This window comes from Harpia harpyja, chromosome 19 (genome assembly GCF_026419915.1).
Source record: "Harpia harpyja isolate bHarHar1 chromosome 19, bHarHar1 primary haplotype, whole genome shotgun sequence".
Lineage (NCBI taxonomy): Eukaryota > Metazoa > Chordata > Aves > Accipitriformes > Accipitridae > Harpia > Harpia harpyja.
This window is the reverse complement of record NC_068958.1, coordinates 3,495,132-3,519,641: the sequence shown is the minus strand read 5'-3', so window position 1 is coordinate 3,519,641 and position 24,510 is coordinate 3,495,132. Positions and strand designations below refer to the sequence as shown.

At 48.4% G+C, this 24,510-nt stretch overlaps 1 protein-coding gene across 1 annotated transcript in view; it reads right to left on the bottom strand.

Moving 5' to 3' along the window:
* The window catches only part of GPSM1 (G protein signaling modulator 1), a 60,651-nt gene that overhangs the window by 25,060 nt on the left and 11,081 nt on the right, over positions 1-24,510 (bottom strand). Inside the window, 3 exon segments of the mRNA XM_052814388.1 lie at positions 3,732-3,911; positions 6,787-6,857; positions 21,420-21,546. Of these exon segments, the coding sequence (XP_052670348.1) occupies positions 3,732-3,911; positions 6,787-6,857; positions 21,420-21,546 (378 nt within the window).

Here is a 24,510-nt window from a genome sequence, read left to right as displayed (position 1 = left end):
TTGGGGCCTGGGATGAGTTTTTTTTTCCTGGGCATCCCTGGGCACAGCCTCGGTTCCTCTCTGCAAAACAACCGTGGGAGAGCAGCACGCAGGACTGAGCGCGCAGTCTGAGTTCACGCCTTCTGATGGGACAGAGAGCATTGTGGCATCCCATAAAAGCATCTGAAATCAACTATTAGAGCTCACCTCTAATTAAGGACTTGCTGTTTACTGATGGATTAAAGAGGATTTTTGCTTTGAGCATTCACAAAACAAGGAATCTGGGGGGATTCTTGCCTGAACAGCCTGACCTGGGAAAGCTTCTCTCCCATCTTGGGTGGGGTTTGCTACATTTGATTTTAAAAAACTCACATGGATGGGAATTACAGCTTTTCAAAAAAGCCCACCCACACTCCCATACAACAGACCGACATGGCCCTGGTAGCCCTGACAGATGGGGACAAACACAGAACACAAGGCAATGGGTTGCTTTGCTTTTGGCAAGTACCTGCAGGACGACATGGACTTTAAACATTCTGAGGTCTGGCCTACGCTACAAAGTCAGGCTGGCATAACCGTCAGCTGGGAGCACCAACACAAAACAAAATTCACCTGAAGTGACCCAGCCTTGTCCACCAGGACATACTGCAGAGACATTCTTCTGGCAAAAGAGCCCTTTCTGGAGGGTATTTCATGTGTGGCGGGACACGGTCTGAAGACAACCAGCTGGTGTAAGCCATGTGCCGGCAAGGCTCTGCTGCCTGCAACAGGGGTGATGGACCATTTATTCCTATGCCTGGACAAACAGCATGCATGCAGCACTGCCAGGCACTGCAGGGATCAGGGCAGAATTTCAAATACCTCCCGAGCCTCTCCAGCTCTGGCTTCTGGGAAGCTCCTGGATTTCTGAGGGTGTTTCAGAAAACTTTAGGAAAGGGGATATAAATACAGCTACCTTCACTTTGTGGATGCACAGGCAGCAGCAAAACCTAGTTGGAAGCTCCAGCCTCCTTGGCAAGGAAGGATGGCAGGATGCTCCACCAAGAGCAATGCTGGGAGGCTTCAGTGTCCCACCTGCATTTTGCCAAGCAAACTCCCCTCTGCCATTTGGAGCACCTGCCTACAGAGACCACAACGCCGATCATGCTACGTAACTCTGTATAGCTACTGGTCTGAAGAAAAACCCAATAAAACACTTGTCACTGTCATTTTTATGGGATATGGACTATGGTCCATTAGGTACTGAATAAGGGACATTCTTTAAAACGTAAGACAGGCAGTCACCTTCTCCTCCAGCCACGAGCACTGTTGAGTGCATTGACGTATTCTCTTTTGGGATAAAACAGGACACGTTTAGTGTCTGCAAGGAGGAAGATACCCTTTTTTTCCCCATATACTGCTGCTCTGCATGTCCTGTTGAATTCACTCTATGTTGTTTCACTACCATGTGCACCAGGCATGCCTGGGAACTGAACTAAAAATGGACTCTTGGGGCTCAGCTCACAAATCCAGAGCAAGCAGGGAGCTAACACACACACACTGCAAAGTCAGGGCACACAGGGAAGAGGCCTTGGGAGAACAGCTGGTGAAAGACGATGGCAGCAGTCAGGCAGAGAACCACCACTCTGCAAGAGCAAACCCTGGCCTTTGCATCCCTGCTGCATGGTCCCCCATCCCCTGAAGGGTGGGAGGAGCAGCGTGTCCCTCGCCTGCTCACACACTTCCATCAGAGTCAGGAACCAGCACGTACCCCAGGGGTCTGAAAGGCACCTCCTGCGACTGGAGAGTGTATGTCTACACTCGCTCTTTCATGGACATTCACCAAAACCCCACGTGTACTGTCACAAGGTCACTGGTGGTTGGCAATGTCCCATGGGGCCTTTTCTTAGACACAGCTTATGTACTCACAACTACACTGCTAAGGAATGCTTTTTGCCTTGCTCTTGACGGAGAATGACTTTTGTTTGGTTTCTGGCTGAACGTCTGAGTTAAAAATACAAGACTATTTCTGGCAGAAGTGGGGTTTTTTCTGCCTTTGTATTGCCTCAGATGCCCCTGTGCTGCTGTCTCCTTTCTGGCTCAGATGAGCTTTGTTTTCTTTCTAATGATCATGTTTGCACCGGTGAGCAGTAGGAAATGCTTTTCCTATTAGACCATTTCCATGAGCACTGTTGGGAATGAAGAATGAGCTCAGAGAAGTCTAAAAAAAGCCCAGCTGGTGTAAAGATCCTGTCTCCGGTGGTCAGAGAACTGAAAATCAGGAATGTCTGTGGTCAAAAAGGGATGTGTATGTACGCACATGCACACAGGTAGAGCAGGATATGTTCCCCCCGTGATCTGCAGACACGGAACAAAGGACTCCGTGCTAGAAACACTTTCAAGCATCCCCACTGTACAGACAGGCTTCATCCCAAGCTCTGCAGCTCAGACCCTTTCTTACCCCGCATGAAAATATTTTATTTCGCTTTTCTTAAATGCCAAGAAAAAATAGGCCTATCTTTCCTGGCTTGGATTTATTCCATCTGGAATCACTGCATGATCACAGGACTGTGATAGTGTGTTACAGTCTCAGCATAAAGTAAGAGCTTAAATACTTTCAAGCACCCATGCGATCATTAAATCTTTGCTATTATGCTCCATATCTCCTGGCAACAACAAGCTGAGGACTTGGGGCTTCTCCCTTGAGATCACCAAGTTCAAATATCTCCAAGCCCCCTCCCACGATCCAGAAACATGCCATCATTTGTGGGTGTGATCCCTGTCTCCAGGACTGAGAACAAAACCAACACAGCTGCAGGAAACCTCCCCAGTACATTGTATTTGCCATGTACCACAACATAAACATCAACACAACTGGAAGATAACAGCCTAACAAACAGCTCAATTGTTCATGCTAAAGACATCAAAAAGGCACGTGGAGATCTTTCCAGGACATGGATCCCCACCGCCTTCTGGGGATCCAAGCACAGGCAGAGTCAGAGCTCTTCCAACACCCAACACAGGACTTGCTGCATGCCAGTAACCCATAAATCACTGACATCAGGGTCAGCTCCTCTTGCCAGCTTCTGCTCTTTAGGAAGCATGCTCCACCTAACTTGCTTCCAAAGAGAAGTTCCTAGACAATGATTTTCTATTATCTCTGCCTAATGATTGATGAATTCAAAGAGACCACTCTGCACATCGCCACTCTGGAGACCATCAATGTGATCAGGAGATGAGAGGGAACAATACCTAAGGTCCCAGATTTGGCAAAGGCAACTAGCATTTTTAGGTGCTCATCAAAAACCCGAAAAGAACTGTGTTGCTTGAAGGCAACAAGCCCACTCCCCACGAACCCCAACAAGCCTGACTTGATCAGCGTCCACACAGCAAGGTCTCCAAATAGCTGTGTTTTTCTGGAATTCAAGGCATCACATCCTGACAGTCCCAAACGCAGGAAAGTTCAGGCCTAAACTCTCATCCTTCAAGAGAAGGTTACCAATACCACCACTTAATACCAAGCTCTCATAAACCAGTTCATGTTGGAGGTTGGTACCATTGTTCTGCTTAATGGACAGTGAAGCTGAGGCTCAAAAAAGCAAAATTATTTGCCTACAGTTGCCCAAACAGTCAACAGTAAAGCTATATGCAGGCTCTGTTTTCCAGCCAACAGGCCATGCTGCCACCCATACCAGGTTAGAAATGAAGTAAGAATGAACATGCTGTAAGAAACTCCCAGATCAGCACTGGAGAAAAAATACCCATCTTCCTACCGACTGTGACACCTGGACTCGGACTTCACTGGTATCCAGTGGCGATGTACTTGACCCCTGGGACTTTCTCTCTGAACTGGATTGGTGCTCCCGGTATTTCTTTGACCTTGCAGGTAATGACAAGAACTCTTTTCCAGAGATCTTCAGGTCTCCCATGTGATGGCTGTCCCCATTCTGGTCCTTGGGAAAACAAGAAATAGTCATTGCACAAATTGCTAGTCTCAGGTTTATGTGGAGATCTGTTGGCAAGTATCCACAGAACAGGAGACACACAGAAGCAAGAAGTTAACGCGGAGTTTAAATGGTGTGATTTGCCACTCATGATGTGCAGGGTTGAATGAGGACGTTTTGCCTATCTCCACAGCGGGTGATTTTAATGAGTGGAGAAGAAGCATGACCCCAACAACACAGAGTAGTCAACTTATCCACAGGGAAAAGTCAGGGAAAAGTAGCATCCTCTTAAAAAATCCAGGTATGGAGGTAGAGGCATGGCTGGTTTATTTACAGGCATAGAGAATGATGGATGAAAGGTCCAGAAGCAGTCACTGCTGCTGGTGATTTCTGGCAACTGCACTCATAAAAACCTCTTCCAGAGTGGCAAGCTTATCTTGCCCAGAATACCAAACTCTTGGCACAAGTCCCTCCACTTGCTGCATCTTCACTTCCTCCCAGGACCCAACCATGCTGCAAGCCCACACTGAACCATGGATAACCCGGCCATGCCCCAGGGAACATGGCTACACTAGATGCTCCACAGCATTTCCCATCTCTAGGATTTGGTTCCCAGCACACATGGAGCATTGCCTGCCTCAGTGCCTCCCACTGACTTAATGAAGAAGAGGAGCCCTTACCCAACAGTTTCCTAAAAGGCGGATTAACATGAATGGTTGGAGTCCCATTCAGCTCTTTTGCCAACCCTTATGCTACCAGAAGCACGGGGGGACCGCAGGGTAACATGACTAACTACAGCAGTCCCCTGTTCTCTCACTGCTGTCTTCCTTTGCTCTCTTAAAGGCTTGTGCTCAGTGCTCCCATGACCATATAAAATATAGGATTATCACCCCCGTGTAATGCATGGGGGAAATGAGGTGACAGAGATTACACACCTCCTGAATGCTAGTTTTTGTCCCTTCTCACTGCAGCTCCTCTCTTTGCTTTTCCAGGCCCTGCCTTATGCCTGGCTCCTCCTTTCTCACCCCAAAACACACACACAACTCTATCTGTTCTCTGTCAAAAGACTCGGGTTAATAGCCCTGCCTGTATTATCACAACAGCCTCATTACTGCTGTCATGCAGATGTGGCCCTTGTACAGAAGCATCAGCAGGAGTATTCAGCGTTTAGCTCCAAAGACACTTATTAAAGGCACCAGGCACTTTACATGTTACTGGTGGGAACAGAGTGCCTAAACCTGCTTGATGCTTTGGGCTTCAGTGTTTCTGGGCTGCAAACCACCCTTTTTATCACACATAAAGCACTGAGGGGACTCCCCAGGGTGTCCTCACTGCAGCAACTACATGCAGGTGAAGGAAGCTCAAGCACAGCTCAGGACATGACCCAAGGGCCCAAGAGATTGGGATTTTAGGGCACATACACCAGAAAGCCAAGAACACTGAACAGGATCTGAATTCACAGCACACCAACAGCACAGTGGGATGCTGTAGCCAAAATTACTTTTCCATTCCTTGCAATAGAAACAGGAACAGTGAGAACAAGTAAGGAGAGATTCATTTCCCTAGCTGCTATTGATGGGACCAACTGCAGCTAGGCCAGTGTCCACATTTTGAAAGGCTGCCACAAAAGTAGATTTCAGAACTGGAAAGAAACTGCCTTCCAATGCCTTACTGCCTTAGTTAGAGGCCTCAAACTGTTTAGTTCATGACAAAAAGAATAGATGACTCAATTATGGCACATAAGCACCTTCAGGGTAAAAACCAGCATGCAATAAAGAGATTTTTAGTCTGGTAGAGAGAAGAATAAACAAGAACCAATGGCTGGGAGCTCAAACCAGAGAAGCTCAAAACAAGGAATAAGGCACAGGCTGGAGAGAGCAGGACGATCAGGGAAGCAGCGTTCCCGCTGTCTGCTGGGGCATTCAGAGCTGACGCGGGTGCATCCTCACAGATAGACTCTGCCCAGACACACAGCTCCACGCAGAGGCATTGGCATGCAGAGTTCCTGGCCTGTGCAGTAACAGGGGTCCCTGCTGACTTTGAAGGCTATCTCTGGCAGAAACAAAGGGCACAGAGGGTGAGACAATAACGAGAGGGTTCTGGAGACATCACAGTTCACTCCGCTGATTTATTCTTTACAATCTTATCACCCTCACCATAGCAAGCTTGACGCAAACAACCCTCTCCCATGACTGTAATCAGCTCTCCCTAGGAGCTGCAGCAGGGGAGAGGAAGGGAAATTGCATCCAAAACACTCTTGCAAGAGCCCCATGGCAGCACCAGTGCCTGCCGCTGGGCCGACCCAGTGATCCTGTGCAGGGTTTTCTCAGAAACTTAAATGATCCCCGTAGGTGGAAAGGTTCAGTGCCTCCCAGCTGACTGTAGAAACAGCCTTTGCCCTGGGGAGACTGAGAAAATGCTGATCTGCTTGGATGTGACATTTCCAGCAGTGAACCAGAGCAGAGGCAGTCCCTAGAGCCCCTTGGAACAATAAATACCCTCTGCCTCCTGCAACGTACCATCTCCTGCTTCTGACCTCTCCTTCCCTGCTTGTGCTGAATGCAGCTCTCTGCTGGGCTAATAAGGCACTGAGATTTGCCACCAGCCACTAAAGGGGCTAAAATGCTAACGATTATCCTCTCAATAAAGGGCTGTTTTTTCAAAAAAGCATAGAAGTGGCTTTTTCAGCTTTCAGTTGTTAAGTGCCTTTTTAGTTAGACCAGCTGTTCCTCTCCTCCAAGCTCTCCAGAAACCCTCTTTGGTTAATCCCATCGACTCCAATGATATCTGCTAATTGCATACTTCCCTGCAAATGAAGCCAGTCAACAAGCCATTACAGGTTCTTACTGATACTTAATCTTTGAGGCCAGACACCTTTGCTTACCTTTTCAGAAGGGAACTTCAGGAGGTCTAAGCTGTCCATGCTGTTCCTTTGGAGTCTCTTTGGCCTGGCTCCTGCAAAACAACGCACTCTCGCATCAGGAGGGTGTCACTCACCGACAGCACTAATGTCACACAGATAAAATTCAAACCATGGCAGACCCCCTGCTCCTGTTAACTACAAAGTCAAAAGGACGGGATGTTGCAGCTGTGCTGTCCTTGAGATTCAAACGTGTTTTTTTCTCTATTGTTTTGGGTCTTTTTCAAAACATTATTGCACCACAGTCAGCAACAGCTAGGGCTGCATGAAGCTTTTGCTATTGAACAAGTAGCCAGGTCGTACTACGACCCTGATCTCAACTGAGGTCTCTGGAATTCAGGAGTTACAAACGTCACTCTAAACCACAAGTCATGGGACTGGCATTGAGAAAAATCATAACAAAAATATAGTTTAATACATCTGTGGATTTGTTGCTTTATCTTCAAGTTTTTAACTTAAAGAACGTATCTGGGATGAAGCTTTGAGCTTTTCTCTACAGTCACAAGGACTAGAAAACTAAGTGAAGGAGCAAATATTTTCTAACTATTATAGGCCCAGCCTTAAGTGGAGCAAAACCTTGCCCTGAACCTGACAGAGAAATCAAAATTTGGCAGCATTCATGTTTGTTTGAGATTTCATAAAGTTCATTTTAACCTAGTATTCCAGCAATAACAGAGTGGGTGAAGCACAGTTCAGCTCCAACTCCTGCTTTCCAAACTCTCTTTACCTCCACATCTCCCTCCAACCTGCTCCCAGCTGCTAATGCCTTGCTCACTTACACAGCCAGGATTTACAAAATGGGCTTGGGATGCCTTCACCACTTCAGCCCTTTCACCCTCCTGCTCCCCTTCCCCGATCTTTCCTGAAGGTTCAGTTTAGCTGAGCACCACATGACATCCCATCCCAACACCACCAAACAGGGCAGAAATGAAAGCTTTGGACTCAAGGTCCCATGACAACTTCCAAGCTTCAGGGGAAATCCTGGGGGAGGGTGAATGAATGCATGTGAATTGAAACCCATCCCCATGCTGAGCCCTGAGAACGGAAACCACTGAGCTTTGTGTGGTTCCTGCAACAGCAAACTTACCAAACCTAAAGATTCCCCAGTTTCCCACCACCACTTAACAGCACTGTTGCTTATGTTACAGTAGTCCCCATGGACCCCGTTCGAACCCAGGGTGCCAGCCACTGAGCTGCTCACTGGACAAACTTACTGAGAGAGAAGGCACAAAATTCATAACCAATTCAAGACTGACTATAAGCAGAACATGGTGATTAAATGGAAAAAGCCACCAGGTAGCAGGGATTCCCACACTAACACGCATCCAGCTCAGCCAGGGCTCCAAATGCGACCACAGTTGTATCTAAACCGCACCAACTCCAGAGACACCGCTGCTTGGAAAAGTTCAACCTCTCTCAGATTCATGAGATATAAGACAAGCTCAGATCAGCTGGGACTTTGCTAAGGGTCATGCACATACATCACATCTTAGTTATAAATGACCTAAAGTTAATTTCACTGCCCCTCACTACCCTAAAGTGATTTACTTCTTGCAGCCATAAAGGCTCAAATCAGCAAAATATTTCTGCATGTTTCTGTCTCTCTACTCCAAAAAGCACACTAGCACCAGCTTGGTTTTAAGATGACCTCATTACTAGGCTGTAAGTTCAGAAGGGACTGACATCAGGCTTGGTGAATAGGTGCAGAACAGATACTGATGTAAATACGCAGAGAGCGAGGAAAACATATAATGATAAGCAGTCATCTTTTCTACCAAACTCTACCCCTTTCTGCACTGCAAAGCCAGTTACTCACTTGGCAGCAGCTCAGTAACAACAGGATTTGATCCCAGAAGGTCAGGGATTGCTGCTGACGCTGGCAAGGGTTTTTACTCTTGATTTTACCATTTTTATTTCACTCTTTGCTCATGTTTACTAAGATATCTTATCTAAGGTATCTTATGTTCAGTAACATATCTTAAGCACCTCCTGCAAGCAGGTTAGGAAAGGCTTGTGCTGTTGGGTACCAATGAAACGACATGGTTTTCTGGTAGCTGAGCACATCTATCATCACAGGCTGGATGTGCACTCGGCTACAAAGACAGCTGAAGCCATCAAGCCCGAGCCCTCTACCACCATAAAATGGAGAAAGCTGCACCACTCTCAGTGCGTAGGCACAACCCACCGCCCTGCCAGAGACACCGGTTCGCTCCATACAGGACTTCCCTTCCACGTGCTAAACGCCGCCAAAGCTTCCACTCCCCCAGAGTGTCAGTGATACCAGCTTTCAGCTGAGAGGACCCAGAGCTCTTAAACAAAGCTGAGGTCCTGTACCACCTCAGTGGGAGATACAAGACACCCCACACCCAGCTCCCATCGCTCCACCACGCTCCCACCAGCAACCTGTGGGCATCAGCACAGAGGAGATGGCTGTGCAGCAGCAGGGAGGCTGCCGCTGGCCCCAGGTCTCCTCCCATGCTGCCAGACGAGCAAAGGGCTTTTGGCTGTTGCCACATCGGTCAGGCAGGAGCTCAGCAAGGGGAAGGCAGCGGCGGGTTGTGCCCGGTGGCTCCCGGTTACGCACAATGACTATTCTGGACATTGCTCACGGCTCTCGGCTTCCCTCAGAATAACCTATAGTCTTATTTGTGGAGCAGTGAGGTGGGTCTGGAATAAAAGCCACCTACAAACACTTAATCAGATGGTATGTTTGGGTTTCAAAGCAATGCCCGAGAGGCGAGGCCAGCATCTGGAAGTGAGCGTGCGTCACAGCAGCTTTTAACAGCCACTTCCAGGAAAGCAAGAAAGAAGGAAAGTGTGTCTGATTAGATAAACGCACATCATTTCCAACAGTCTAAAGAGTCGTTAATTATACACCTCCATCCTCAGGTGCTTTTGTACATTTGCAATAGCATTAAACTGCTGGCCAGAAACCATTAATCTCCGACCTGAGAAAACCTGCCTTCCCCTTTGTTAATTTAATATACGTAGTCAGCTGAGACTACCTCAGCAATTAGGGCACGCAGAACAATTTGTCTTTTTCAGTTGTTTTGATGCTGGTGATCCTCTATTACTATGTGGATTTCACATTCAGTTGAGCTAGGAGAAGAAGTCGGGAGTTAAAAACTCAACTTCAGAGCCATCCAACTCAGCTATTTTCTTCCAGAAGAAAACACAACCAGCACCGGGGTCAAATGCTGGCCTCACAAAAGCCCACGGTTCTGCCATCCCCACGCACCACAAGCTGTCCCGCAGGTGGAGCAAGCAGCGCCATTAAAACAAGCAGCTAGCAGAATTAAGAGGCGACCTATCAGTCTGGGCTATCATAAACTGGATCAACATAGGCAGCAATTCCCACCACACATGTGGGAGCTTCTCCCCTTTACTCCACAGCAGACAGGCTCAGTAGCCTGCAGCATACTCATCTTCCAGGAGAGCAGAGAGATTTCGATACTCACAGGCACCCCACGACAGAAGGAGTCCCATTAACTTTCCGTCTCTGACCAGGACATTCCCTCAGATGGCTCCAGATGTAACTCTCAGCCTCCTCCAAGTTATTTTTCCCAGAAATACCTGCAGCACCGCCTAATACTCAGCAAAAGTTCAACTCTGCCTCTTTCTCCCCAGTCCCGATCAACAACAGCAGCAGCAGCCGCCGTGGATGCAAAAGATTGACCAGCTGAAAACGTGGGTCTGTTGCTCTGGAAGGTTTTTTCCTCTCTCTCCAGTATTTATTGGCATGTTTACCAAGCCTACTGCAGAGTAACGGAAAACCTCAGGGGCATTTCTAAATGCTCTCTCTGTCTTTAAGGTTTACTGAGGTCTGTAATAGAGCAAGTTGAAACCTTCTTGTGAACATCAGCTGAGCAATGCTACTGACTAGCTGTATTCATGCCTTGTTTTCCTGGAGCTCCTCGGATGTTGTTCTTTTCAGTGCTCAGGCTCGGGGTTGTTGTTTCTTTTTTAAATATTTTTTTTCAAAAATCTCTTCCCCCCCTGCCCATGATTCTCAACGCCACCATGAACCAAGGAGTTTTGGTTTTTGTTTGGGCTTTTGGGGTTTTTTTTTTGGGGGGGGGGGGGGGGGGAGGAGGTTTAACTTTTTGCTTTTGCAATTTGGTTCCTGAGGCGAGTTTAACGGTTTTCACATTCCTGTATTTTAAGACTCGATGAAGCAAGTCACCTCCCTCCCTGGAAGAGAGCAATGGACTCCGGGGAGGGGAATTTTACTGCAACAGAGAAGAGGGAGATACTTGTGTTCTTGCCTGCATGCATATGAGACATCCTTTCTTCCTATAGCTCCCTCACATCCCCCCATCTCACAAACACTCCCTGTTCTTCTGTCTTTGGGACACTAACCCAACATATCCACATCAGATACCCATCTTTTTTCTCTGTCTCGCATCTCCACCCTGCAGAGATGGGGATGGCCCCCCTGCACATCCTTGTGCTACCTGTGATGACATGGATGCAGGAACCTTTATCTACAGTCTCTTCTTCACAGCCAGAAGTTTGGTAGTGCATGCTCCCTACCTTCCTTGGGCTTTTTAAGCTGATCAGCATAGAGCAACACTGGCCTCTGCATGTCTGATAGAGAGACTAAACACCAGTGCTAACACGGTGCACGCAGCAAGCACAGCATCTTTCCCCCCATTCTTCTCCTATCCCTTTGGTATCTGTTCACCAGCTCCATACTGCCCAGAAGGACAGGATCAGTACGGTCTCCAGACAGAAGGACTCTCTTCCTGTGCCATGGGGAGGCCCTTGAACAGGCAAGTCCTCAGATTTCAGGGTGCAATTAGAAGAGAAATGCTCATGTAGCAAAAATTCTCTAGCAGTACCTTGCTACAAAGTGAGCTGTAGCCACTGAAAACACAAGGAAGTGTTTTATCTTAGGATGGTGATGGGGTCACCCCATGTAAATCTGCAGTAGAGCAAGGCTGGGTAGACAGTGTGGGCAGAGTTTTGTTCCTCTATGGACAGTCTCCATATCCGACTGGCGCTCCTGAGATTTCAGAGTTGACAAGATCGAGCAGAACATGTGTAGCAGCGACTCAGGGAGCCCTGCCAGGAGCTCTCATCAAGTTGACATGTGCTTTGATAACTCCTAGGCTCTCCCCCATCTCCAGCAGCTTGGAGAGCTGCCTACTCCATCCCTGTTTGAGACGAAGCAACCCCCCCCCGCTGATGCAGATCGAGCGACAGTTCTATTTGCAGGCCAGGAACACGCTGTATCCCTCTGGGGTAGCTGTACCAGAGGAAGCAGAATTAAACCTGACAGTGGACTCCACAGAAGACCAACAGGGAAAGGTGGTACGGCCAACATCACCCCCACCCCCACCGCTCCCAGCTGAGCAGCACGCACAGCTCAGCGGCAGCAGTTATCCCACAGAACACAAGCTTTGCACCCCAAAGAACATGACAAATCTTGGCATAAGCACTTGCTGTATTTTCATGAAAAGGTCATTTCTCTCTGTACCTGTATTGAGATACTGACTTGTCTTTTGGGTGAGTTCTTCCAGTCCAGGACATTGCCTCCCCACATTTGTACAGACCCCAGCATTTCAGAACCTTGATTTTAGCAGACAACTCTATGATATTGTTCAATATGATTAAATTAGACCAGCCAGCCAGTTGTTTGGGGTGGAAGACTGGTCCGTAAACCCTACCAAGCTCAGAAGTGACAGTGGAGATACAGTCCAGCAATCTGAATGCTCACAGAGCATCTCAAATCATACGCTACTGACATCTAATCAGGAAAGCTCTGTCAAGCTAATGCTCCATTATTACAGCAAGCTCTTCAAAGAGCAGAGGGAAAAAAAAAAAAAAGCAAGCACAGCAGCAAGAAAAGAAAGAAGAAAAAAAAAAAAGCAGCCTCCGGTAGGACAAGCATCTCATTTAAGGCTTTAATTAGTCTTCAAACACATAATGGGTTCTGGCTCTATAAATCCACTTGACCTCTATTATTGCCAGCACTTGCGTGATAAATGCTGGCATTTGTTTTCCCAGTTGTTACTGGGATAGAACAATACTTTTCTCTAAATAGAGAAAGGAAATAATATCAGTTATTTATGATGACTACACCATAAAACGCTGGCACCAAGCTGTTGTGTGTCGATCCATGGGAAGGACCATCTGCTTACCCCCCAATCCTTTAGACAGGAAAGGACCAGGGGAATCCTGACAGCTCTGGCCCCTTCTGTGTCCGATGATACAGTTAGATGGGCAAAACAACGTTTTTCTCCCTATCAGTTATTTGAGGGCTTTTCTGGCTGCACGGTCTAGACAAAAGCCGAGAGCAGATATGGCTCAAAACAGAAAGGACAGTACACGTGAAAGTAATAAGGTCAAGCCATAACTAAGGGCCAGGGAAAGCTGTGGGAAGGTTGTTTTCAATGTGGTGTCACATCAGACTTCCTCAAGAACACTTTGGTCCCAATGCAAAGCCCTCCATCCTCAGCTCTCCATTGTCAGAGCTGGGAGCCAAAAGGACAGGAATGAAACTCTTCTGCTGGGAAGATCAGCCTTCAGCATGTTTGCTCTGATATGCTGTATTCATTGGCACACAGACAGCACACAGCTGAGCAAATATCAACCTTCCAGACAGATCCTGAGCACTACAAAAACCTTCTCCAGAATAACAATTTTGCAGGTTTTTTTCTCAGTGGCAAAACTGTTCCTTTTAAAAAAAGTGTATACAACATGCGGTAATAAAGAGAAGTTACTTTTGAATCAAGATGCTCATCTGCCTGATTTGGCAGAAAATGCTTTGTGTATGTGTCACACGAGTTTCGCATCCTCCAGAATCCAGTCTGACAGCTGAACAACTGGCTGAAAATAACAGCATTATTGCACATCTACATGGCACCCAGGAGCCCCTCAACATTTGGCTGACTGCATTCAGGGTGAGCAGCTAGCACAGAGGCTTCTGACATGGGAAGAGGGAATAAGGAGACACTCTGGACCACATGCCAGAAGAACCTTCACATTCACATGGAAGAGGTCAGGCTTGGAGCAAAAGTCCTCCTTGGAGATAAGAGATGGCACAAGGGAGTTACTCCCCCAGTGGGGGCAAAACCAACATAGCTCAGGAAAGCTGCAATCTTTGAGCTCAAGGTGATCTTACACATTGTAGCCTTACAAACTATTACTAACTGCCATGATGTTGGGCTCATCTTTGATTCCAGTTTTCCCCCATACATGCAACAAGCATTAGCTTTTCTTTAACTGAGCAAGGCTAGAATAAGGCTTATTTGCAAATAAAGTGCTGGCAATTCAGGCCAAACAATGAAGTATTTTAGTGTGTATTTGCAGGATCTAGAAAAGGCAGAGCACCCAGTCATGCAACACCTAACAGATAGTCAAATACAAGCCTTGGAGCTTATGGAAGCTTGGAGCAATGTTAGCGAAGGCCTACATAACCATAATCTATTAAGCAGACCATTGCCTGGGGGAGGTTAACAGTTGTGGGGACAGGAGGATTTTCTGGGAGATAAACTGAACCGGGTGGAGCAGGCTGGGAGGAGGCACATAACCTCAGGGCTAATTTAAGAACAGCCATGAAAAGCTTGGCAGGAACACCTGGCTTTCTTCTAAGCACAGGATTTTCTCTGCCAGTATATAGCAGAGCCTCATGACCTCCCATCTTCCATTATCAGCTTGTGTTGAACAAGATCAAAAAGGAACTCGGTTTGAGCTAGAAAGTGACACACAGTGATTAACACAGGCAACATCTCCAGCAGCTAGACAAGCCCAATTACAGCAGCTGAGTCCTAAACACTGACTCAGGGAGGGCAAGGGAAAGAGCAACACACATGTCAGAGCCTTGCAGCGATCAAACACTCACAGTAAAATCCTCTAAAAAGAAGGGCAATGTACTTCATCCCTCCTCCTGGATGCTGTTGTGAATCAGTCAGCAGCTTGCAGCAGCCAGGCACTTTCCAGCTACTGGGACATGCCTGGCCACACTGGACTTTGAATTCATGAGCTCTGCCTCTACAAGCTGCCAGGTCTCTTTGCTAAACAAAGGTCTGTTGGTCTGTTGTCTGAGTGCTTGCCCCTGCCAGGCTAGGGGCCAGCCTTGCTGCTGAGTGAAGGAGTATGGCTCCTGAGGTCGGTCAAGAGATAACGGTGACTCATGCTGAGGTTCTGGCCTTGCCTTGCTCAGTGAAGTGCCAAAGCAGACCATGGTCATCCATCCAAAACCTTTAAAAGATTAAAAAGTAATTCTAGCTGGGTGAGAGAGAGAACTCGCTTCTTCTCGGTCCCTTTCTTGCTCTGTGCTGCAAGAAAAAACAGTAAGCAGAGGCATCTTGTCCCTAATAGTAACACGGTACTGTTAGACAGAAGATCATCATATCCATAGGCATTTCCTACACATTGGCTACCAAAGGAAATTCTCTGTGGAAAGCGCATTCGGGAACCAGACAGCACACACCAGAGCTGGGATGGCTGCAGGAGCCTGGAACAGCAGCCAAAGGGAACTTCAGGCTTCCCAGCTCATAGCAGGAGTTTGTGTAAGGAACCAACAATTTCCAGAAAGTTAGCTCTCCCCACAACAAGAGAGCCCTTGACTTAATAGACGGCTTTGCCAAAAGCCACATTGTACCTTCTCTGCCACAGGCTTCAAGAACTGGCCTCTTCCTCATCCTCCTTTCCAGCACTTGCAATTTCCCCTGGCATCAAGATAAAACAAGCACCTGAGTTTCATTAGCACGATATCTTCTCCTCCAGTCCTGGAGCATTACCTCTGCTGTGAGCTGAAAGTCTTGCTGTACTTTACATTGATGCTGGGAAGGAGGCTCGTGTACAGAGCAAGATGAAAGAACATTAAATACTTCTTAATGCTTTGAGAAGAATATTTTAAAACTTCATAAAGCCAATACTGGTGCAGTCTGAACTGAATGCTAAATTACTCGGTTTAAATCCAAATGACTCAGAGGTTCATCCCCCCCCATCAGTGCTGCTGGAATGATTTAACAGCTGTAACAGCAGAAGTTACTCAGGTTTAGAAAAAAATCATTATAAAGATAATGAAGAGGCATCCTTTAGAAGTCCTAAATCTTCACCCAGGAAGCCCCCCATGCAAGCAGCACTGCTGTCCTTGCTGCCCTGCTCCCTTAAGCATCACAGCAAGGACCACCACAGACTCAGGTCTTTTTGGACACCTTCCTGCAGGTGCCTTACTGGGAGGCACGTGGGAACACTCGTGCTAGCACTCCTCTGAGCTCAGAAGCTAAGGTTCCACTGAGCATCTGTTAGCATGCAATAAAGCAACCAGACCACCTTGCACTCTGCCTTCCAATCGGCCAAAAGCTACTCTGCTTCAGTCAACAGCCTCATCCATCAAAACCCTGCATAAGCAGGTACAATTAACCAGCACGGCCTCAGGCTTTCATTTTCAGAATGAAAAAAGGCTGAGCTGCAGCCCATTGCCTCTTGGGAAAAATCAAATATAGTTGAGGATACTTAATATTAAGCAATTTCAATTACTATGCTTACTCAGTCTGACCAGTAAAGAACAGGGCAGGTTCCATGCTGAAGCCGTTAGTGATGTGACTCCTGTACTCATCTGCCGAGTTGAAGGCAAACGCTACCTAGACACTGAAATCACAGCCACAGCGAGCAGGGCTGTCCCACTGTCAGAAAGATGCTGGTCTCAGAGGGCCAAGTCTCTCGGGTGTCACCCAGCACAGTCCTTTGCAGGAGGCTTGAGTGAACCATGGAAAAGGAACATCCCTGTCCCTGGGCAGCATCCCTGCCCAAGGCACAGGCTGGCATGGGTTAGCAGCGCTGCCGCCTCCCTGCTTTGCGTCAATAGAGGGCTGGTCAATCTAGCATATTTCGGCAGCCCTAAACACTTCTTAGATACTTCAAAGATATTTAAAGCAAGCAAACAAACAAAAACAAACAGGCTGGGAAACATAAAAGCAGATTTCTTCTATCCCTGTCTAATTGATCCAAGGGTTCAAAGATTCCTGTGAAGAAGGCAAGCTCAAAACTGCACTGAGGATGCAAAGACCCACATTCAAAGCCACACAGAGCTGATCACTGCTCAGGAAGGAGTGGGATTTCATGCCTGCCCAGGCTCAGCTGCCCACTTCACCACTTAAAAAGACCTGAAAAGTGGCTGCCTCTCACGCAGGGATGAGCAGTACCCAGCATGGAAGCTCCTGAACACCAAACAAGCGGAGTAGCCTTGTGCCTACCCTTTTTCAGCAGAAGATGTGCAGAGAGCGGGGGAAGTCAGGCTCACGGCCGAGTCCTTTCCTGCCCTCAGAGCTTGTTGAGCATGGCTGGGCAGCAGTGTCTGCGTACTGCAAACAGCACAGAAACCAGGCCAGGAACCAGCTTACATTGCTCTGAAAGCATCTACATGCCAATGCCTTCTGGAACACCTGCATTGCTCCCCACCTACACCCAGCTTGCCAGGGGAGGTGTTGCTCAGTGTCTCCTAACACTACCGCAGCCATCAGAGATGACAACTGGGGCTGACATGCTGATGAGAGCAAAAGAAAAGCACCCCAGAGTCAGTTTTCACTTTGGAGAGGCACTGAGACTGGCCCGGGCTGCTCTCTGCCTTCTGTCCAGCACCTCCACCCCCTTGGTGGTGGGTGAGCCCCTTCTCTGTGCTCCCCTCCCAGCTGGCAGGCTGCCCTGGCCGGTGCCAGCCTCAATAGGGGAGAGCCGGCAAGGGGGAATTGAAGAGGGGAATGCTGCAAGGCAGCACTCTGTTTAGTGCACCAGAGACCTGAGTTACCCACCCAGAGACAGCCCAGGCAGGCATTGCCACCAGGCTTGGTCCAGGAAGGGCTCAGCTCAGTGCTCCTGATTCACTGCTACCCGCAGAGGACTAGGCACAGCCGACTCCTTGCTGAGCAGATGCTGAAACCTCAGCCCAAACCAACTGATCTGGAAAAGGGCAGCCAGCAAGGGCGGCCCAGGCAGCCAGCGGTCCCACTCCGTATCCAGCAGCAGTGCCGAGGGCTGTGCTGGCTGTTTGCACCCTGGGACATCTCCCAGCACCAGGCAGCACTGCTTCTTGTTGATGGATGCCTTCACCCCTACAAAACAACTCCCTTATAACCACAGCAAGTTCCCTTACTTCTCTCCAAAGGCGAAAGCCTACGAGTACTCAGTTCTTAACTTGCGGTGTGTGAAAGAGGGCAAGACCATTTCTCAGGGCCACATTTTTGGTTGTTTGGAGAAACACACAACCTCTGTTTGTTTGCTTCATGTTTTAGCTACTCTCTAGCTTCTTTCAGTTTGTTGCTTTAAGCTCTCTGTGTTTGCATTTCTTGACAAGGTCGTTGCTTTCACAAGACTTCTGCAGCGCTGCCCCACTTCCCTGGCCTCCAGCTTTGTCTTCTGACGTCCAATTGCTCTCAGAATATTAATTAAAATTGCTAAGAGCTCAGCAAGAGGAGCCAAAACAGCAGAGGAAAACATCAGACATGCCTTCTGCCCCCCAGGTCCCCGGCAGAGGGCAATTCCCAAGACTTAGAAGCAAAAGTAACCTGCGAAGGACATCATAGCCTGATGGTCTGGCTCACAGTTTCTCAGCCAACAGTACAGATTTTCCCAGAACTCAAGTTTGCTATGAAACTTTATTCTACCTGCTTGATAAAATTAATGTGTTTTATAACATGCCTGCCTTATCAGATGATTTTAGCATCTTTATGAATATGCAGCCACTTTATAACCTTAGGCAAGGAAAATAATCTGAAGGCAAAACAAATTGAAAGCTCTCCTCATCATGAGATTTGTTGACATCAAAAGGCACGGCTGGTTCAGAAGTCAACTTGAATATCAACTCTCTCACCTGTTTCCTATTAACAGAAACAGATGTTCCTCTTGCTGTAAATTGCTGCTATTAATAATATAAATAATTATGCTTTTCTAATCATTTAATAGGTGCACAGGAGGGTACCAAAATTCCTGGCAGCCATGAAATACATCTCCCTTCTTCTCAAGGGCTCAGAGCCTCTCATCCTCCACTGAAGTTCAGAATAAGAGAGCTGAAGCCAGGATAAAAGCTAAGGAGAAATCAAGGGAGCCAGATTCCTCTTCACAGGCTGTCCTGTGGACCCATTCTCTCCCCAAATCTCTATGCAACAGGGACAGCACCTTTCCCACCCAAGATGCATGTGTAAAAGCATGCACGTGGTGGCTAAGCACTGCAACACTCACACTCCCTTCCTCCAGCAAGATGCTGCTGCACAGCCCCAGCCCACGAAACACAGGGGCAGCTGATTTTTACCTCCCCAGCAGGTTCCCAGGACCCAACGAGGGGCAGCACCCCCCCCATCCCACCGACTGGGGAAGCCCTACTCCACAAGGGAACCTGTCCTACGGTCCCTCCCTCTGCTGCACTGCAAGGCCCAGTCATTTGCTGGTCTTCCTCCAGAGAAGGAGGAACTTTGTCCTTCTGTTGACAACAGCCCCAGCCTTGGGAATGTGAGCAACGGCACCACAGATTAATGAGGTCAGTGCAACCTCCAGCGAACAGGGCCTCTGACTACAGCTGCTCAGCCCCTCTTCCCACCCTCCAGCAATCACACACAGACCAGCATGGCTCTGGCTCTGTCAGATAAGAGAAAAATCACTACTGGCTCCAGATGTTAACACATCTCAAGTACATCTGGATCACTGGAGGGCAGTGAGCAGCCCACGGGCCACATGCTGGCTCTGCCTTGCCCTGCCTCACCTTCTGAGTTAAGCCCAGTAACTGTCCAGGCTTGACACGTGCCTTAAGCAAAAATCCCAACCCTTCAGTGCCGCACGCTCTCTGAGTCTCATGCTGTGAGACGCGGTCAGTGGGGCTGTGCCAGGGAGGCAGTGAGGCTGTGTCACCACCCATGTAGGGGACACTGCCACACGTTAAGCTCAGCTCTCCCCAAGAAGGGCTCTGCTCGGACCAAGACCCTCCCTACCCCCCAAGGTACACTGTCCTGCCTGCAGCAGGACACCAGACCAGTCCATAGCACGTTGCATTCAAGCCCAGGTTCAATGAGGAGTGTGTTATGAGAGCAGAGACACCCTTGCTCTGTTTTTTCAATTATTTTCAGCTAAGAAAAGGCTGTGCACTGCTGCTTCTGCAACACGGTCAGAGCTGCAGAGCCCCTCTCCCAGATAAATCTGGCCCGACCCCTTCTGCTGCAGCTCTTCCACACAATATGCTCACACATCCAGTCAAATGTGTCTCAGCATGCAGTGCTCTCATGCCCGTAAGGTCCTTGGCACTGCCCTCCCCCTGCACCCCTCCACTCCCCAGCCTCAGGGACCTGGCACCCCATCAGCTCATTTCCTCCACGCTTCACTCCGTCCCAGGAGCAGCAGCAACATCGAGGTTAATTTCCTGTTCCCCTTTCAGAGCAAAATAATTTGCCAAAAGGAAGCCCCTAACGAGATGTCAGGAATGAACAGAAGGCCCTAGTTAATAAGTTTCCCAGCAGTTATAAAGATGGACCTGACGTGCAAAAGGAGGCTGAGGCGGCCGTTGTGGCCCACATGGCCTTGAGGAAACAGCTCAGCTCCACTGCAGCTCCTGATGGGGCACAGCAGGGCGCACTGGCTCCCTCACCCACAGCTTGACATCTCAGGAAAAGCTTTAGCACTGACATAGCAAACTACACCTTCAAGATCAATACAGAGAGCAAACACACTCAGCCAGCCTTTCTCCCTCCCAGAACACCGTGCCTCAACTGAGCATCATCTTCTCTACGTCAGTTCTACCAACAGGAAAGAGAACATACCACCTGAGAAAACGTGTCTGCACTAACAAGGTCATATTTAATCAGTCGGCACCTCCCGGGATGCAGTTTCGTCTGTGTGAATTAATAAGTCTGTCCACAGTGACAGAGCAACCAGCTGGAAGCGCCCTGTGCCAGGCACCCACAAATGTCTGCAGTGGGCAGTTCCAGGACAGGCAGACGGTCCCCGAGCTGGGGACACACGTCAGGCTGGCAGGCTGACAGCACGCTGTGGCGAGGACTCAGCTGTGCTCTCCTGCTCCCTGGGGAGCAGAGGCAGAACAACCCAGGGCCCAGTGCGGTAAGTAAAGGCATTTTGTCTGCTGTGACCAGCTCTTGCCACATCTTTGTTTCCAAGTTGGGCATCGCTGCAGGTGTTCCAGGGGTGAGACAGCACCCAGCATAGTGATGCTCGCAACCTGCCTTCAGCCCATTCTGTAGGCTTGTTCCTTGGGTGCTAATCGGAAGAGAGCAGCCAAAAATCCCTGCCAGTCACCTTTTGAAAGCTTGCTTTATCAGTCAAATCAGTTAAAAGGGCCCTACAGAGCTTTAAGAGAGACAAAAGCTGATTTGCTGCTTGGTGCATGGAATGTCATTCCCAATGTAGATTAATTCCATTAACTCATTCTGTGCCCTTTTTGGGGCAGATCCTTCCCTGCCCTTGCAGCTTATGGAAAACACAGAGCAAACATACCACAGTCTCCTTTCTGGTAAAGGCACTCGATAGCCTCATCTGGCATTCATATTTCCTCCCGTGTTGCCAACTTGCAAACACCTCCCCTCCCCACATACCATACCACATCCTTCACGAAGCCCTTCAGTGCCAGCAAAAGCCCAGAAACTCACCTTGTGCTTCATACCCAGAATAGTGATGAGCTGTACCCATGTCCTCATCCCCGGGGCCCAAGCCGAGGGCTGACTTGAGCTGGGCCATGTTCACCTGTGCTGTCAGCTCACCGTTCCGGTCCCCAATCTACAGGGTGAAAACCAACAGGGCAGCTGGTTAAAAGGCAATATACTCTAAGCAAACAGCACCTAGTAAAGGGTTTGGCAGTCCCATATCAAGGCAAACACACAGTCAGCCAAAAGAGAGCTTGGAGACACCCTGAGAGACCATACAGCCCAGCTTTCAACACCTAAGCAACTCTCCAAAACTATTCCTCAGTGATAATTTGGGAGAAGGTCCATGCACGCTGTGCTGTGCACCGGCTGCACCTCAGAACACAATTCTGTGGAGTTCAGTACAAGGAACTGAGGGGGCACAGCTCGCCCACTGCTACAGAACTGGGACAGAGGTAAACGTGCACGTCTGGTCCGTCCTGTAGCCACATATAGCTTGGCAAAGAGCCCTGAAACTCACCCCCCTTCCTCAAGTATCTCCATAGTTACTGAGCACCAGACAGCCACACTACTATCAGCCACGTGGGCAGTGTCACACTCAGGGCTTGGATGCTCCAAAAGCCCTTCTCTCCTGGCTCAGATCCATACAGTTTTGAGTTGTTCCTAGTGATCTACCCACACAAGACTCCAAAATCTTTTAGAGTCCAAATTTTTCCAAATTCCCATCTCTCACTGGCCTGAGGCCAAGGAAGCTGATGTTACATGTTCCAGAAGAGATCTGTCCAACAGCTCCAGCTACTTAAAATGGGGAGTCGTAGGACACGCTGCTGGGCCCTCCTCAAAGTTTAACCAAACAAGAAATTACTGTGCTGCACATCACCAGCGAACAGAGAGAGGTCTCTCAGAAACAGCCTCCAATCTTCAGAGGAACAGCAGCCTCTGTTACAGAGGAAGACCTTGGCTGTTCCCTTGGAGAGGCCTGACTCCCTATTAAATGCCTTGCAACAGCTCTTTTGTGGTCCTTCGAGATAGACTGCAGTGTGAGCCATCCTAGAACAAAATCATAAATCCCCACATTATTTATGACAAAGCCCCAAGCACTAGTAAAGGGAGGCAGATCAAACGGCTTATCATCAGGCATAAATCCCCTGCCAATTACAAGAGATTTGCTGTTGACATCATCTCCAGAGAAATTACTACGTCCTGGTAAGGTCTTGCAGTCCTTGATGCTCTGTTAAATGCTTCCCTGACTCCCACTCATTCCAGATCATCTCCAAGGTCCTATTAACATCAGAGGAACACACTGGCAGGACAACGATCCTAGGCAGGACCTAACACATACACCATAGCAGAGCCCTGTTTTCTGCCCTCAGATTAGATGTCTCAGTTTTCCAGGAGCCCCCTGCCACATGCAGAGATGGAAAAGGTACTCCGGAGCAGTGTCTGAGAGCTGGGGCAGCTTCCAACATTTTTTTAGGTACACATCCTTCACTCCAGCTGTTTCAGAGGAAATTTTTCAGTAACGTCTGATCACCCTGCAGCAGCTTCCAATGTGGTTACCCTGAGCAGATTTCATTTGGATTCAAATGTCACCATCAGATTTTTGTTGGGGGAGAAGGGGGAAAGGGTGATGGGAAGTGAGTTACAAACACCAGTGTGCAAAGGTTTAACTTCACTAGGCTTCTCCTGGGCAAAAAGCTGGTATTTGCCACAACAGCACAAGCAGCTCACTTGGTTCCCAAAGCTAAAATAAAACATCAGCTTTATAACAGAATCACTAGCTGCTAGAAGCTAATGCAGGCTCTCCTCACAAATGGACAGTCTCTGCACTGCTCAATAATTAATGATGTGGGGGAGTTTATTAGCCCCCTGCCATGAGTAACCTACTCCTGACATGCCCTGTAATCATGGCCATCACCCCAGAATGAGAACACTGTGAACCCCCACCCTGTTGGGCTTCCCCTCCACCCCCAGAAGTCACCAGGACCACTACTGCTCCAGTCCTCCCATCACCCCTCATCTGCACTGCACATTGACGAGCCACCACCTGGCTCTGAGTAATCAGCCCCGCACTGCAACAGTCCTACAGACTAAAGCTGGAAAAGTTAATTTGTCCCAAAACATACAGGACCAAAGAACACTATTTCTTCTGCATGTCTGGTAAGTATAATTAAATACGTAATTAGGCCAGTATGTCAGCCCTACCCCAAGATTTAGCCGACCTAATAGGCAGGAGAACACACAGAGCACTTACATATGGTGATTTCAATTAGTGCTTCAATAGGGCAATTTCTTCATCTGGGGAAGACTAAAGAGGCCACAGCCAATTTCCTCATAACACACTGGAAAGAGCAAACAATGGAATTCTTGCTTTCTGTACTTTTGAGCCACCTAAAAATGCCATATGCTCTTGCACTAGGAAAGCTGCAGCTAACTGGGCAAGCACATCTGTGAAAAACAGAGTAGCTGCACACATGAAACCCCAAATGGCACAGCAGTAGTACAGGGCTAGCTTCAGGCTGTGCTCGTCCAGCGTCAGCAATCGATTGCATTAGGACAATGCTAGAGTTCACCACCTCACAGCTGGGACCCCCTGCCAGCTCCACGGAGAGGAAATAACTTGTCACATGTACACTCTGTTGCAGTGCAGAATACAGCAGGTTCAGAGCACCCAGCCACCAGTTAGAAGCTGGCCTTGTTTTCTCCAGGTATTTAACTTGTCAGCAAATCAAGACAGACCACAGCTAGAATCACAAGGTCCACCTCAGTCAGAATCTCACAGCCTTGTGCTCAGGAAAGGGGGGTCTTACTAACAGACTGGACGCCAAGATGTATCTGAGCTCCTTCACACCAGCTGGGTGCACACCACCTTGGCCAGCAGACCAGACAACTAGTCGCCAGATCCTTTCTCACCCAGAAACATCAGTTAAGAGCAATGTACAGCAAATGTACTAACTGTAATTAAGGGGAAGGCTAAGAGCCTCCCATAAAAAGAATATTTTCCAGCCAAGCTCTGCAGTTCCTAAAGACACCATTGAAATGGCACATAGAAAAGGGCTTTCCAGAGCAGTCGTAGCAAGAGAAGAACTACATGAAT